Source organism: Apis mellifera, linkage group LG6 (genome assembly GCF_003254395.2).
Source record: "Apis mellifera strain DH4 linkage group LG6, Amel_HAv3.1, whole genome shotgun sequence".
Classification (NCBI taxonomy): Eukaryota; Metazoa; Arthropoda; class Insecta; order Hymenoptera; family Apidae; genus Apis; species Apis mellifera.
The window spans coordinates 8,742,066-8,760,018 of record NC_037643.1 but is presented as its reverse complement, the minus strand read 5'-3'; the positions used below and the strand labels follow the sequence as shown (position 1 = coordinate 8,760,018).

The following is a 17,953-nucleotide window of genomic DNA, read 5'->3' as shown; positions in this document are numbered from 1 at the left end:
CGAGTGCGGTGTGTGATGTCAGCCAGATAATCATGACAACGTTTCAAGGTGAAGGCTATTACCATAATTATAGCGTGGGTGTAGCTAATAACACATTTCATTCAGAATATTATCTTCTTTGGTGTAACCTCTAGCGCAATAAACGAGCATTTAACGCTTTCTTCATTTGGAAGATCATACTGTTCATACTTGATGATCCCTTGTTTCTTTGATTCATAATTCTGCAAATATTACACAACAATTTAATAATGCTTAAGATAATTCTTATTACTAACTTATTAATATAATCATATTTTATAAATAATTTATATGCCATTCATTACTAATATTGGTAGATTTATGATAGAAATGTATTTTTAAAAAAGCTTGGCGTTTAAATACCTTGTAGATTCTAGAGGTACGGTTTTTTTTCTGTTCAAAAATCGCGTAGTATCTAGGTTCCACTGTGGTGAAGGAGTTACGCGGTACCGAGTCGACAAAGAAATCGATACAAAAGCTGAAGAAAACTTGCCGCGAACCTAGAGTCATCCCTGACATCACTTTGGCGATTTCTTATCGTGGCGTTCGATTCCTCAACACGGTGACTAATGTAAGACATTTTTTTACAAGATATATTTAAACATATCGTAGAAAGAATATCTGGAAAAAAATTTTAAATAACGTTAATCCTTTGTGTAGTGTAATTATGATTAATTTAAATGTAATATCTTTATAAATAGTTTTAGACATATAAAAATATAGTTTTAATTGAACGTATGTGATTTGAAAATTTTTGTGATAAAATTAATTGGAATTTATCACAAAATTACTTCGAATCGATAATATAATGATATAAGGAGAACAATGTCCTGCATTTATGGAGTTTGTATCACGTTCGAAAGGATTAACGTTGAACCATAATACGATTACTGTGCCTATATACATTTGTATTTGGAATGATGGGAATCGATATAGGAGCCGATTTGCGAGCACGAAATTCGCAACATTCACTGCGCCTGTCAGGATGCCGACGATCTCACGCATTTTGCATATATTACTAAGGACCATGCCAGTCGTACGCATTTCTGCCATGTATTTTGCGTACCAACAATGGTAAGTCCATTTTCATTTTCTTTATTTTCAATATCACATGTTGAAAACTATCTATATGAAAGTTTTTTGAAACAGAATTTAGAATTATTATTATTTAAATGATCCGAATGGAAAATAAGCAATTGAAATGGAATACTTACATGCATATACGTAACATACAACAGTTTATTCTCTTTACAGCCCACGATTTCTCATTCAGATATAATATGTTTAATCAATGGGAAATTATTTAATCGGATATTAAGTGAAATTTTGTTCCAGTAAATAAATTCTTCTTGATTTTTCACGTATTTCTTGATGTTTCAATTTTATCAACACAATTTAGAAATAGCTTCGTAATAATTCCAATAACGAATACGTTAAATCTATTAATATTATTAGCAATTCAATCATTTCACTTCTTCTTCATTAATAATCAAAATGTATCATTGTCAATTTCATCTAAATTTTAATTATTTTCACAATAAATCTACGAAGTGAGACATATCTGTTTCAGGACCAAGCAACGGAGGTGATCCTAACCTTAGGTCAGGCGTTTGAAGTAGCTTATCAGATGGCGCTGCGGGACAAACTTGGCAGTCATACAGTGCGATCGCAATCGGCTAACCAACTCACAACTTTTTCAAAATCAGTTGTATCCACTAAAATACCAATTTCGCCAGATTCCGCGCTCGATACTGCTCGTGAAACACTTGATCAATCTGCAACCCCTATTCCTATCGTGAACTCGATGAACCCAAAGCCAAAACCTCGTTCCAAATCATCCATTCCCAATCCTGTAATGCAATCCACGGCGACCAATCAAACGCAAGATGCAAATTCTAACTCGAGTTCCCTCTCAAGCGGTACTGTGAACTGTAGTTCGAGTTCGAACTCCGCGACTAGTCCTAGCACGAATTCTGTGAGCAGCTCAAATTCGAATACAAGCACTAATCAGACAGCGAAACCGCTTATTACGCATGGTAGGTCCCATTCCGTGAATGATATTAAAGTGAACGGCAACCAATTGAAGTTGGCACCAGCACCAGTTGATGACATCGGAATCGGTGTGAAGGATATGAAACCTGGTTCTAGAGCACCCATCGCTCTGTCTGAAGAATTGTAAAAAAATCTGTGATCCATTGTTTTTTGGATCTTCATTATCGTTTGTTTGAGAAGTTAGGTTTCAAAAACGCTTGACGATCTTTGCTTTGATCGTTGACAAACTCGCGCGAATAGGCAAGGCTCTCGCTTTTCCTTTGTGAACTTTTAGAGATTATGATATTGATATGAATATTTGAAGGAAATCTGACAAGTGCTTGTTTGACAAGTGTACTGTTTAAAATATTAGTGCAATGTTGAAAATATTGTGAAACAATTGTTCTTCAGGGAAAAAGTTTGGAAATTCGTAATTGTGAGGTTAAAAGAAGTATATATCCAATCGTGCAAATTGATCCTCGTATCAGAACATCAGTCGAATTTTTTATAAAACAATATTATAAAATCTAGTTGAGACTTTAACATTGGGATGAGAAGTTGAATTGAAACGGGATCGCGCAAAGCATTTGTAGCTTTTATCTCTTGAAATTTTGTAGTATTATTCTAAACAGATATAGTTGTGACAGTTTGAATGATTATTTCATTTCGAAATGAATGGTACAAGGTTTGATAACGACTCAGGTAAGTGAAAGACAAATCCAATCATTTTGCCAAATTCTTGATCAACTATGACACTGTGATTTTCTACATCGAGGGCATTAACAAATCGAAACAAAACTCATTTAAAAGACAATTATGTGCTCATTCTTTATATATTATATTCATGTTTGTGCAACGAGAAAATGAAAAAGAAAAGATATTAACAATAATAAAATAGAAAAACAACGAAGTTTGAAAATTCCCGTTTCACTATATCTCGTTGGGCGAACCGTGTGATTATTGTGAACAGTATTATTTAATGAAAATGACTCTTTACGAAATAAAATTATATATTCGATGTTTTGTCATTAAGAAAAAGCGTGACTAACATCACATCGACGACTCGCCTAAAATAATTTTAAAATAATTTAAAAAAGACAAAAAAAAAAAAATTAACGACGTGACACAATTTTTTTTCGAAAGATTCAAGTTTCCCATTGCATATACATTTATAATTTAATATTGCATTTAAAATGGCACATATACACATACGAACATTCCCACAAAAGAACATACAGGTGAGTTGATAAATTTGCGAATGCTCAATTTTGATCGCGTGCAATCAATTAAAAAAAAAAAATGAATTGACTGATGAGATTTAGAGGCTGAATCATTTTTTTTTAAACCGTGGATGGCTTAATACCACGATTGATTCGTTTTTCCATAATATCATCATCCCTCGTTCGATTCGTTACTGTTTTTTCGACATCTTTATCTCCCAAGACTGATGGTCCTTATTTCGTTTTATATTTTTCATATGTTGGCATTTATGTATATTATATGTACATAGACATACATGTATGTATGCATACACAAAAATTGCACGTATTGATTATTGTAAAATAAAAAGAAAACGAAAAAAAGAAAAAAAGGATCAGATAGAAAAGTTTTGAGTATTTATCATATGCTAATTTGACGAACCTCGCGATTAGAAAACGAATATTATACTATAAAACAGTACCAAATATTTATCTATTGTATATTTAAGTACTCGATGGGAATCTTGGAGAAAGATTTTGTCTTTAATATAAGTTGATTTCTAACATAACGATATTAAAGAACGAATTAAAATAATTTTATAGTGTAGTTGATCGGTTCGGGGCTTAAATATTAGAATTTATTCTGAATTGACAAAATATGTCGTAATAGAATACTAATTAAATATATAGTTTTTTTCTTTTTGGTAATTCTGTATGTTTGGTAACTTTCTATATCTTGTGGAGCAGGCCTAAAAGACCTTGTATGTAGTTGTTGAATCATAGAAATAAATGAGAGCATGTGTTCGCCAATCACGAACCGTTTCGAAAAATGGGGAAAATAACGTGCGCGAGCTCAAGAAACTCGCCAAGATGTCGTCAGTTGAGCAATGGCGTCCTGGAGTGTACACAACGCGTAGATTTCGTAGTGAAACCAAAGATTGCATTGTACATAAAGAAGGCGATATTAATCTCGATATTAATCTCGATATTAACGTAGAAAGCAGGGGGAAGATGGAATGAAGAATCCATTTCGAAAGTGATACAGGAGTGAGAGATAGGAGTGGAACATGAGAAACTGCCAAATAACACACACCATCATTACCAAGTACATATACGCACACTTTGTATTTATCACATTTAAAATTATAGATAGCGCTATTCATACGTATATATAAAATTAAGTGTTAAAATGTTGCGGTAAAGACGAAATCCGTGAACGATATGATACAGTCATTTTAAAATATGGTTCATCGTATGTAATCCATACTTCGTGAGTTCGTATTTGCGAATTATAGTGCAGCTATGTAGGTTTTGTAGAAATTCAAAGTAGAGCATGCTTCCTCGATGTGTATCGATAAATTCGAGAAAATGGCGGAAAGAATCGAGAAATGTTGTCGGATCGATATAGAATCGATTAAAGGGGTTATTCGTGTTGGCTTTGATGTTTCGTAATGGCATTGGGTTTTCGAAAAGCGTGTTCGACTAAAATGAAAAGTGAGTTCGATAGAAGATTGATCTATTTGGTTATGTGTCTGGGAAAAAGTATACATATAATATATATCGGAATATATCGGAAAAGAGAAAAAGATATTAAAAGATTCGATATTGATAACGAGGATTATCAACGATGGTGTATTGTGTAATGTTAAATAAATTATGATAAATTACTAGCTTATGAAAACGTAGTATTACGTTAGAATATAGTTGTGACAAAATTTTGATGCTGCGTAGTTTGTAGTCGATCAATAGTGTGTCTTTTTTCGACCAAGTTTCGACGTTTATGGTTATGAAACGTATTACTACGTATTTCGAACATTTTGAGAAAGATATATATTTGAAGAAAAACGTATCAAAACGTGTCCTTTCGTAGATTTATACTTTCGTAAGATTTTTTCTTGCTTTTTATTTTATACAAATTGCGTGTAGAGAGTGGTTCGTGTAAAGTAATATAGAGAATTATTTTTTAAGATATTTTACATGGAATTTTTTTTTTTTTTTAATCTATATAAAGAAACTAAAGTGGCTCTTGTAAAATTTTGCATATACAAGTAGTCGTACTTCTCTATGCATGCTCAAACGTTCGATATCATATTTGCCAATGACAAGTGCTCTAAAACATTTTATTATATACATTTACATAACATAACAGATATAATTAACATAATAACCAACGAGAAACATTAATTCATGGCTTGCTTTACTTTATACGAATCACTTCATACTTCATAAAAAATTTTTCGCTAAAAGATTTTCTTCATCATTCGACTCGCGATTCGAACAATCATTTCGTCCATCAATGAACAATACATTTTGCATATGATGCAATCTTTTAAGTGCCAACAATGAAGCCCCATTTATATATCCAATAATATCCTGATATCGATCTAATTTCGCGATTTAGAGGTTAGATCGTGTCAAGAAATAAAGTCAGAAAAAATCCGACGAACGGTGCGCATGCGCATAAAAGTGTACATAACATTACATCGAACACTTGGTAGCTATCTTGTTTTTTGCTATATTGTAAATTATCCACACGTGTTCAAAGGGGAATATACATACATATTTCGTTCCGTTCTGAACACGAGCGCAATAGATAATTCGCACGAAATAATTTATTTCTTTCTTGTGCAAAGGACGGAAAGAGGCATCTACGGTAGCGTAAAATTTTAAATATTTATATATATATATAAAATATATATATATATATATATATATATATATATATATATATATATAAATATAAAAAATAAAACAGTAGTATAACTCTAAAAACGAGTAAACGTTAGCTGCGTATACACTTATACGATTATATATAGATCGGATGGTATTGGCAATGGGTTTTATAAGACCGTACATGCCAATCGCGCGAAAAAACTCATTCACGGACCAAGAGATGATAAAACAAGAGAAAAAAAAAAAAAAAAAAAAGTCGGGAGAGAAAAAAATGCAAATGATTAAAGAAAAGAAAGACGACGAAATAATAATAAACTCGTAAGCTAATAATTCAATGGAGAGAAGAAGAAAAAGAAAAAATATTAGATACAGTGGTCGAGAGAGGAATTTTTAGATAGACGCACTTTCTCCTAAAAATGACGAGGTACGACGATCACATTTTATTCGTCGTGTCGATTATTATAGATCGAATTAAATAGGTATCAGATGTACGTGTACATAGGTGTATGGTAAAATTAGAGCACGCTATCAACGATCACCGTGAATCAGTTCAATGAATCAACGATACCAAAGAGGCAATCGAATGAAATTTTCTTAATTGTACATTAGACGATTATGTGTGATTAAACTGACATATTGATTATTTCTTGTGAATTTTTGTCTCTGATGTTCGTTTCCATTGAATAACCTACGAATCTTGGGATCCTTAAAAGGGTTTTATATACATATATATATATGGGTTGGGTTTTTCTCGTTTATACGCATTTCACGTTCGAAGTTCTTAGATGTGAGCAACGTTTGTGAGAAAGCGTTGCGAAATTGTCGAGATTACAACACTCGATATTTATTTATTGTTAAGGAATAGAAGTTAAAATTGTTATGAATATTCGATTCGAACTTGAGGATGGTTCCATCGTGGATTAGCAATAAAAGTGATGCAATATAAATATTAAGAGAACGTGTAAATAATGTTCACCTAGTCAATTAGTCTCCGTAGCAAAACAAATGATGTAATCTAATACTCATTGATGTTTTGTAAATAAAACTAATAAAAGTTTATCCTTTATTAAGTAAATACTTGTCTATTCTCAATAGTATTTTCTCAATAGTAATTTCTCAAAAAGTTCGAAGAGATTTAATTTAATTGTATTTTAAAAAAAATATATATATTTTTAGCAGGAAACAGTATTGAGAAAGATTTCAAAAAATTTCCACAAAATTTGCACATCTTCTGTCTCTGAACTTCGAACAGTATATATATAGGGTGGTGCAATAAAAATGAACTCTTCCAATATCTCATAAAGAAATGCAACAATATAGAATTTATAGATAATTCCAATTAAATTTTGTCCTTTTTCTTCGATTCGAAAGATATATATATATAGGGTGACATAAAAGAGATGAAGCAATTTTTGAGCAGATGAAGCAATACTCGTTGAAATAAATTAAAAAAAATTGATTTAATAATAAAAATGTAAATTAGAAAGACAATCTTTTTTTCAATTTTCCTGTTTCAATCAAAATAGAATTTCTATTTCAAAGTTGATCAAATACAATCAAAATGGTCCAAAAATTGTTCAACCCTTTTATCGTTCAACCCGTAAATATCATTATCCCACTTGATTCTCGCATTTCTCGTTCGTGTCTTCAATTACTTTCGCGAGGGAGGTGCATTTTTTTCACTTTTACACATACAATTTCGAAGGTGGCGGGAGACGTAACGTGCGCGCCTCGGCGAAATCGCGCTGATTAAGCGCGCGAGAAACGCGATGTCATTAACGTGCCGCTTATCTCAAATCGCATCAATTTGCGAGATGAACCTCAACTTGGACGTTTCACGCGAGAAAAACGTGAAACGTCTCGTTAGCATCCTCCCTCCTCGTGTTAATTATGCGAACGCCTGGCCTTCGAAATTATAATATCCGCGACATTATTCAATGTACCATATCTCTGTTAATCGATGATTTTAATCGTAAAAAGAAAAAAACAAGCTTAGATGGCAATATCTGAGAAGGAATTCTTGCTTTTATTAATTCCTTTCGCCGAAAGCAATTTTTATTTCAAAAGAAGTATATGCATGGTTGTTTGGTTCTTTTGATTTTTTTTTTTTTTCATTTATAATTAATCGAAAGCTGGATACAAAACAATTTTTTTTTTGTTAATTATTAAGCGTACATCTTCAATAAAATGATAACTTGGTGAAACTTATTTTCTTAAAGAATTTTATTTTCGGTGTATACAATTATGTGATTGCGCAGATATTATTGCAAATGATATTTGACGTTTTTAATATACCCTCTTCAAAGGGTTAATAATTTAAATAATGTAAATATTCAACGATGATTAGTTGTAGTAGAATTTTATTCAATTATATATCAATATTCGTTCCTTACTTTTTGAAATTTGCAATATCCTGTATGATACAATAATAATTAATAATAATATGAATTTAGATATACGTATATACATAATACTTTCCTATGTTTGTTGTCTTCCTTTTAACGTTTAGAAATAAGTATTTTGTGGAAGAAGAAATTACAATCCTATACCAAAAATCTCATTAATATTAAATGGCGATCAACTCGTGAACTGATTCCGGTGAAAGCGTTCTTATCTTTTCTAGAATCCTTGTATATTTGCCACGTACACCGAAAAATCACACGATCAAATATTTCGAGTCTTTTTCTCTCTGTAACACACACATACATACATACACACACGTACGCACAGTGAGTGTAACTCAACGATATTTTGCTCGCACGATTAAACGATATCTATCACTCGGTATTCCATCGCTACGTAAGTTTCATTCGTTCACTCGTAATCCTAAAGGTTACGAAGATATTACGCAATCGATCACTTTCGAACGTGATCGCGCTTGTCGAAGAAATTGCGAAGCACATTTCGTCGAATACTCTAAGTATTTCTAAGTTTCTATTATTAAGTCGGTGATCAAAATTTTCAGACAATTCTCCCAAGTAACAGTTGCTGGTCAGTTAAACTTAGGCGTATCTCGACGATAATTAAAATTTTGGTTAAATGCTGATCATTTTACATCAATCTATTTATATATAGTTATTCTCAGATATCAATGAGACACATTCAAGTTCCTTCACTTTCACAATTTAATCAGATCGTTGCTCAATAAAATAAATATTTGAAATTTTAATATTAATTTATTAAGTTGATAGGAAGGAAATATCGTATTTGTTAAAATTTATCATTCGATGCATTAACGATAATTCATCTATTAGAAAGGGAATTAGAAGCGACAATGGTTAATTTTACTCGTCGCAGTTGGCACTTGCGACGTTCTAGAATCTAGTGGAAACTTTCGGTAGATTTGTACTCGTGTAAAATCTTTTCCAATCGAGTTCAAGAGTGACTTTTTTCGCTTAATAAACAAGCCAGAGTGATTCAAGTGAGCATATTTCGAACGATGTGTACATAAGATTAATCGGGGTTAAAGGGAGTGTGTAAAATAGAAGGTATAATTAGACGCGTGTAAACGATAGAATTACGAGGCGAAGGATAATAGGCGGGGAAAAAAGGTTGTCGAGAGAGCGATCATTCGATCGTTCGATCGTTTTATCGCGTATATCTCCATCTGTGTGTCGATGTTTCTCTCCTAGTCGATCACACGATTTCTTCTCTTAAATGCGATTAGTATCCTTCGAGATGTTCTTTACTTTTGCACTTTGAATGTATTAGTATCGCGTTGGCCGCCTTGTCAGTGGAAATAATAATTAAATTAGTCGTGCAATGATTCGAATAAACAATTCAATTGATGATTTATAACACGATAGGTCAAGTTCGTACACTCTACAAAAAGACAGAATAAAAAGTATTTATTTGATATATTACGTGTTAATATTCAATGTATAATTCAATATTCCAATTGGATGGAAATAAAAATTTATCCGCTTGAAAGTATTTTGATCCAAGTAACTTTAGAGAATTCTGTATTTTTTTTCATTTCAAACTGAAAATTATTCTTGGATATTCACTTTCAGCGATTCTCAAATGTGCAACAACTCGGCTTTTCGTTCAAAATTTCATCTTATTAAGAATATATCTGATCCATACATAGATGATTGATAATAATCTTTATTATACACGTATAGAATATGTTTACAATATGTCACCAAGAATGGCTTTTTCATAGAGTGTACGAAATCTAGTGTGTGATTGAATACAAGAAGAAACATATTGTAAAAATAGAATAATAATACGCCTTTAATGGGAAGATGACACGACTGTCAACGCGTCAATGATACAACGTATATATATATATATATATGCACAACGTGTTATTATTGAGTATGATTGAAGTATATACGCGACGAGCGAATATCGTCGAAATCAAAGATTTTATTTAACGAGCTTCTTAACGATCTTTCACAATTTAGAATTAATATTAAATTATATTATATTATATTATATTAAATTATATTGAATTGAATAAACTTAAAAGTATACGTTCGCTGTTTGAATATAATAATTTACACGAACTCGAGAGACTTTATATAAATATTATTTCCAATTTTATCGATCGAATGCCCTATTTCTTAATAAATTTCAAATACTTCAATAGATGTTAGATGTAACACACGCGTGGCAACGTTCCCCTATTATACCTCGAATCGATGTAAAACGATCGCCCTCGCCAACTTCGTATACTCAGGTATAATCTTTTATCTTAATTGCAGCTTCATAAACTCGTCCCCATTACCACACCTCTCTCCGCGCCACGTCTCTTCCTTACTTAACGCGTTCTATCTAGCAACTTTTTACTCTTTCGACAAAGTCCTATCCCTTTTCAAACATCACGCGAGGTTGTTGCAACGCGTTTCTTGAAATTGAATTTCGCAAGATATCAGAATATCTCGATATTCTTTTCTTCGAAACCTACATTGAAACAGATATTGATTTCTGCGACAATGAAACCTATATTTAAATAGACCAAAAATTGTTATACTTTTACACGCTTATTCTTTTGCAAATTGAACCGTGTGACGACATTAATTACAACGATCGAAGATCCTTGTAAAGATAATTCCATTTACTCGTCGATTACAGTTGCACGTATCAAAAAGAAAATAAAAAAGAATCAAATATTTGGAAACGCTAGACAGAACGTTTTATCTAAGGCGGGCGATATCTGTCGCGTAATCGCATAATAATTACTCACGCGTCGACGCATTTCGATTTCAATTCCCATCGACCCACATTACGTATACATAACATGGAGCGACGGTAGCATCCACTTCCGGCGGCGGCGGCGGCGAGTGGAGCAGGGGGGGGAGGATCCGTCGATATTTCGAATTTTTCCACGGTTCAACCGTCGCGGGGCGAGCGATCCTCGAAAAACGAAAGGCAGTTCGGCTATGTATTCCGGTCCAGCTGTTCTCGATGGATCCTTTCTCTCCCTTCCACCCACGCGAACACGTATACACGGCCGTCGATCTCGGAACAATGCGTGCTACGCGAACGAATTACTATTTCGGAGATGTTACTATCTATTTTCCCTGCGTGCCCCCCTTTGTGGAGAGAGAGAGAGAGAGAGAGAGAGAGAGAGAGAGAGAGAGAGAGAGAGAGAGAGAGAGAGAGAGAGAGAGAGAGAGAGAGAGAGAGAGAGAGAGAGAGAGAGAGAGAGAGAGAGAGAGAGAGAGAGAGAGAGAGAGAGAGAGAGAGAGAGAGAGAGAGAAAGGAAGGAAACAAACGTTGAAAACGGAAAATAGGGGGGAGGAAGGAAGACGAGTAAAAAAAATATGGGACAGCTTGATCGTGCGATTCGAGTGGTGGTGACTCGTAAGCGATAATAAAAAGAGAGAGAGAAAGATGGATGCGTATATTTCGCTGATGAATCGTGCGTCACAATGGAAGTTTTCTCCGTTTTTTTTTTTTTCCCTTCGAAAAGGAAAGTCTCTTTTTCTTTCTCGAAAAATATAATTTTTAAAGAGCGAGAGAAGGGGAGAGGATTCTTTTAGTTTTTTCTTTTTCATGAATATTCGAGGAATGGAGAATGGATAGAACTATGGTAGCGATATCTTTTGAGAATCGAACGATGATTATGCGTACGAAAAAGAATTATTTTGTATCGCGCAATCTGATTGATAAAAGAGAGAGAGAGAGAGAGAGAGAGAGAAAGAAAACTTCCTACTTTTTTGGACACGTTACATTTATTATTGTTCATGTTTATTAGAATGATATATATATAATATATGAGACAGAGATTATTCCCTGGATATCTATAATGCCTTGAAGGAATAAAACGGATTAATTTAAAGGAGCGTATGTGTATTTTTTGATTGTTGCCACGTCCTCCCCAATTTTTAACCGACAAGATTTATTCTTTCTTAAATTAAATCTGAATCGTATCGTTCTTTTCGAAGAAATTTAATTTTTATCATTTTATCACGCGCGAGCACGAATCTAATGAATTATAATTTTTAAAAAAAACAATCCCCAATTGCGCCGGATCGATCCGATTTTTTTTTGAATATTAAACGATGCAAAAAACGAGGGAGGCAATTATTCGTGACAGATCGGACCGCGCTGTCGCGCGAATTTGCATAAAGTAAACGAGGGCCGGAATAATCGAAATTCATTTTTAATTCGACCGAGAATTTCGAAACTTAATTTTTCTTATTTAACCCATCTTGCAAATTGCACGAGAGACGTATTCCTTCCTTCGAAAATCGACGAATGAAAATTAAAGAAAGCTCGAAACTTGACGATACGGTTTCGATGATAACCGCAATCGTCAACAACAACAACGAGAGATCTCGAACGGGAGAAGAGGAAAGAAGCGCGATATCGCGGGAATCGGAGCCAAAGAGATAAAAGGGTCGATCCCTTGGTCGGGGTGGAATCGATAATAATAAGAAGCCCTATCGTGCAATTTCTTCTCGGTCGGTGGTGTTTCCGGTCGGTGGTTCCGCACGGTGGCCACAAGGTAAGCATCCGCGGTCCGCCAAAGATGCTAATTAACCAAAGTTTCGGTCTTAACAAAAGTTTTTCGATTAGCCGGTAAATTGTTATACGATGCGGCCTCGTTATTATCTTCCCAAACAAGAGTTCCGTACACGCGGCGAAATAATGGAAAGCTCGGCCGCAAGTTTCGTCGTTAAAATTGGCGGCCGATTGTTACGCGGAACTCTTCTTTATCTTGGGAGGGGGAGGAAGGGGAGCTTGGAGAGGGGGAACGATCGAGCGGATTTTCTCTCGTTTCGTTTCGTGAAAAAAAAAAGGCAAGGAGAAAAAAAATTTTTCTTCCTCTCTTTTTTATATTCGGCGATTGTTTTCTTTCGATTGGATTTCGCGAAAAATAAAATGTTGTTTATTTGGATAATAAAAGGGAATTGTACGAAAGTCAAAAATATCGGGGAGTTTTTTTTGTTTAGGAGGAGAATAAACGAGGAGGTATATTTCTTTTGAATTATATTTTTGATTGGAGCGTTAAAAAAGAAAGATTTCTTATGAAATTTTTATCTATCTTATTGTCTACTTATCGCGAACGAAATTTTCATCAATATCCAATTAAGTGAACTTTAACTGACCTACAAATTATGAATGTCTGGTATGAATGATTAATTATACGAACAGAGATACACGTAATACAATGGGTTAACGCACAGATATAATCCGAAGAATAAGCTATATGCAAGAATTCCGGTTGTTCGAGTTAAAAAAGTTAAAAATAATGAGGATAATTAATCGACTCCTATCAATTTATCGCTTTGTAATTATATCACTCTATTCACAGAAATTCTGTAATTGTGTATCTGGATAAATTCAAATTCGTAATTCATCATCATCTATATAAAATTTTTCTCACTTTGATATTTCAAAATAGTTAGCAATAAATATTATATATATACCAATCACCTAGAAGAAGAAGTTGTCTCTCCATCACCATACATATCCTTCCAAACTAAGCAAAAAAAAAAAGAAAAGAAAGATAGATATATATAAACAGGAATACATAAACCCCTCCTTAATTATGTATTAGATCTGAACAAATTCAAATTAGTCATCATATATAGTGAATACATCACAATACCAATTACCTAGAAAGAAGTTATCTCCTCACTATCATAAATATCCTTCCAAACTAAGTAAAAAGAAAAAGAAAAGAAGGGTAGATATTCACAAACAGGAGTCCCCTATCAAGTAAACCCCTCCATAATTATGTATTAGATCTGAACAAATTCAAATTGGCCATCATCTATATAAAATTACATTTTTCTCACTTTGATATTTCAAAATAGTTGACAATAAATACTATATATGTACAGTGAATACATAAAAAAAAAGAAGTTCTCTCTCCATCACCATATATGTTCTTCCAAACTAAGCAAAAAGAAAAAGAAAAGAAGAATAAATATATATAAACAGAAATACATAAACCATAATTATGTATTAGATCTGAACAAATTCAAATTCATCATCATCTATATAAAATTTTTCTTATTTTGACATTTCAAACTAGTTAGCTAGATAAATACTATAACACTTTTCAATTCATAATGCTCCAATAATAAATCACAATATCACCTAGAAAGAAGTTGCCTACCATTCGTATCCTTCCAAACTAAACAAAAGGAAAAGGAAAAAAAAAAGGGACAGATATCTATAAGCAAGGAAACCACTCGCAAACAGGATTCCTCCCCCCATTACGTAAACCCCTCCATCCTATGGAATCGGTCCACAAAAGAGTAAGGTATCTATTTCTTTCTTTCCCTTTTTTTTCCCTTTTCTCCTTTTTCCTTTTTTCCCTTGACCTTTTTCATACATACACATATACACACATATATATATGAAGTATCGGCCTCGGCACGGTTCCTATCTGCCTTCGTTCGCGTTTATCGTCCCGATCTTGCACGTCCGCCCGATTGTCGAAACCAGGCAATCGAACCACGACCACCGTGCCTCGAACCACCCCTCGCTGCGACGCGGAACAAAAGAAATAAACGAGGGCGTGGTGTGTGCGTGACATTGTTATATATGTACGTACATACAGGTGCCTGTAAACAACGATGGCGCCCCGGATATAAGGAGAGGAGGAGAGAAAAATCACGAGAGAGAGAGAAGGTGAAGGGGGAAGAATGCCGAAAATCCAGGATTCGACGGGGATGACGAGACGACGACGTGCCTGGCAATGGTAAAATCATCGAGTTCTCGGCTCGAGGAGAGGAACGGCCCTGCGTTACAGGCTGTCGACAGACGTATTCCTTCGACAAATCGTCCCACCTTCCCTCCCCACGCCTCCAGTTTGTGCCCCCCTTCCTCTTCTTCTTCTTCTTCTTCGAGTAGGAACGAGGATCCTGAATTTGTTCGTGGCCATCAATCATATCGACGTTTTACATAAGCGAGAGGAATGGAGATCTCTCTTTCTTATTTTAGAAATTGGAAGAGTTATTCCTCTCTTATTCTGCTATCGAAATTTAGTATGTTTGTTTAAATTAGATTAGGAGAAACAGAGAAGGGTGTATATTATTCGACATTCCCCTTTCGCTTCGTCTATGAATTTTAGAAATTGGAAGAGTTATTCCTCTCTTATTCTGCTATCGAAATTTAGTATGTTTGTTTAAATTAGATTAGAAGAAACAGAGAAGATATGTATATTATTCGACATTCCCCTTTCACTTTGTCGCGAATTTTTACATTCATTATTTGGAAATTAAAGGAAATCAAACTGGAAGAGTTAAAGTTGCGACGAAATTTAAAACGATGGAAAATATAAAGTATCTCGAAGCTTAAGGAAGGAATCTTTTAAAATCGATCCTCTCGAAAATGGCCACGTTGAAAGGAAAAGAGAAGAACCGTCAGTTTTCACAACTGTGCGAAAAGTAATTGACCTAAATTGGAAAATCCGACGTATCCGTGCATATCGACCGACACGGTTTCGACGCGGTTAAAGCGGCATAATATCCCATTTGCCTCCCTTTCTCCTCTCCCCCTTCCTCTCGAGGATGGATCGTAAGGGTTACGCGTATATCAATCGTTTGCGTGGCAAGGCGTGATACACGCGCGTTTTAAAAAAAACGAATAGCCGCCTCGGCCGATGGCGAGGAGCCTCGATACGTTATCCGGTCTGAGAGAGGGTGTGGGGGGCGTGGGTCAAGCGCGAGGGTGGATATATCCAGGAGGAGGTCAGATAAATTTGGCCCGGATTACGCGGCCGTCACTTTCATATTCATTGAAATACTTCACCCGAACGACCACCCGTATTTTCCTATCGGGAGAGACTTTGCCTCCTCCTTCCTTCCTTCCCGATAAGGGTGCGTGCCCGCGCTTCCCTCCCAACCCAGATCCCGTTGGATTGATAATGCTACAGTGGACCTGGCGGAGGAGGAGGGAGGCGATCATGGGTCAAGGAAATTAGGGTGAAAGGAATTGAGTGGACGAGGGAAATTAGAAGAGGAGAGGCTGATTATCGTGAAAATTAAGCAAGAATCGTAAGATGAAGAAGGAAGAAAGAAAGGATCTATATATTTTGTTAACAGTTTTCAATTTTAATCAGAGTCTGGATACAGTTTGGTCTTTTTAAATGGAATAAAAGGAGAGGATTAATGGAGAAGGAATTGTACAGAGTTGTTGAAATTCTTTTGTACCAAGTTTCGTAATTATTATTACACACGTGCACACCGGGTCACGATTCCCTACGTGTCCCGAGCGTTGTTGATCGTTAGTTGGAGGGAAAGGTGGTCTCGGCCACCACGGAGAGATAGGCCCATTAAATTGTCTTTATATGCCTAGAGCATCGTACAATGATACGTGCCCTGTTTTCCTACGCCCGAGCCAAAGTATCCCTACAGGAACATCTGTTTATCTCGCTATTACATTGCCCGGGGAACTCTACTACGCTGCGACCGTGTTTGTCCAGGATCGTCCTCGATGCCGTTGGCAACGATCCTTAAATATCCATTACAATTTATTTCTTCTATTTTTTTTTTTCTTTTCCTTTCCTTTCGGCTTTGGCCGGCCCGCAAAACATAGCAGATTGAAATAAAATATCCCATCCCTTTGGCAGAAGATCCGATATATCTCCGTTTTTAATAATCTTCGATTACGAAAGAGTTTTAACTTTCTTCTCGGTGTATCTTTAAATTTTTAATCGTCCAAGCTTTTTTTATCTTTTTACTTGTCAAACATTAATTCTATTATCGATATCCGTCCAATAGTTTTTATAATCGATGAAAATATTTCGAATAAAAAAGAATAGGAAAGCTTCCAAAATTAACATTTTCTCCAATCGATTCTTAATAAATCGAATTGATCCAACATCCAGAAATCACAATTCCTCGAAAGCCAAGCTTCTTACGAAAGCTTGAACAAACGATATCTTCTATTGTCGCGTGGCCACGTGGCCGACAAACGTGGAAATCCGTGTTTTTCCTCGTTCAGACGAGGGGGTTCGAAATGCAACAAGAACAGGGAAGGGGGGGAGGCAGGGATGAAAGCACGGGGGCGTTCGACGAGAAAAATATCCCTGCAGGATCGTTCTTTTCTTTTCCTTTCTCTCTTTTTTTTTTTTTTCAGACGAGATACGTCCTCGATGACGAGGACAGAGGCGGACTCCGCACAGAAAACGTCACTCAGGCTTAGAGCTGGAGCAGGATCTAGATGTTATCTTCTAGATATGGGCCGATGCTTCGCCCGTTGTCGCTATATACCGTTAACTAATTATTCCACGGACCCTCGCCTCTCCACGATGCGCTGTCGGTGACTTTTAAACGAAGCCCTCGAAACGAGGTCGTCGATTGAAGGAGTGGGGGTAAAGGTTTGGACGGATGGATCGTTCCCCTGATTTCCATAAGGGGAGGGGCAGAGGGAAACTAGCGTATCGACATGAGTAATAGAGCCTCGATGAATTATTCTTTTTTCTTTTTTGGAATTTCGTGTTAAATAACGTGGATGTGTTCTTCTCGAGAGAGGAGGAAATATTTTAGAGAGAGAGATGAATACTTGGAAAGTGTTCGAAATGAATTGGGAGAATTTTCGAATTAATTCTCGGACGGAGTCGT

General features: G+C 35.2%; 1 protein-coding gene across 2 annotated transcripts in view; it reads left to right on the top strand.

Moving 5' to 3' along the window:
- The window catches only part of LOC408887 (ankyrin repeat and SAM domain-containing protein 1A), a 70,474-nt gene extending 66,068 nt beyond the window's left edge, over window positions 1-4,406 (top strand). For both annotated transcript variants that reach the window (XM_006565384.3, XM_006565385.3), the window contains 3 exons: window positions 431-589; window positions 955-1,092; window positions 1,589-4,406. In XM_006565384.3, the coding sequence (XP_006565447.1) occupies window positions 431-589; window positions 955-1,092; window positions 1,589-2,197 (906 nt within the window). In that variant the 3' untranslated portion in view covers window positions 2,198-4,406. The remainder of the gene's footprint in view (window positions 1-430; window positions 590-954; window positions 1,093-1,588) is intronic.
- Window positions 4,407-17,953: the final 13,547 nt, after the last annotated feature.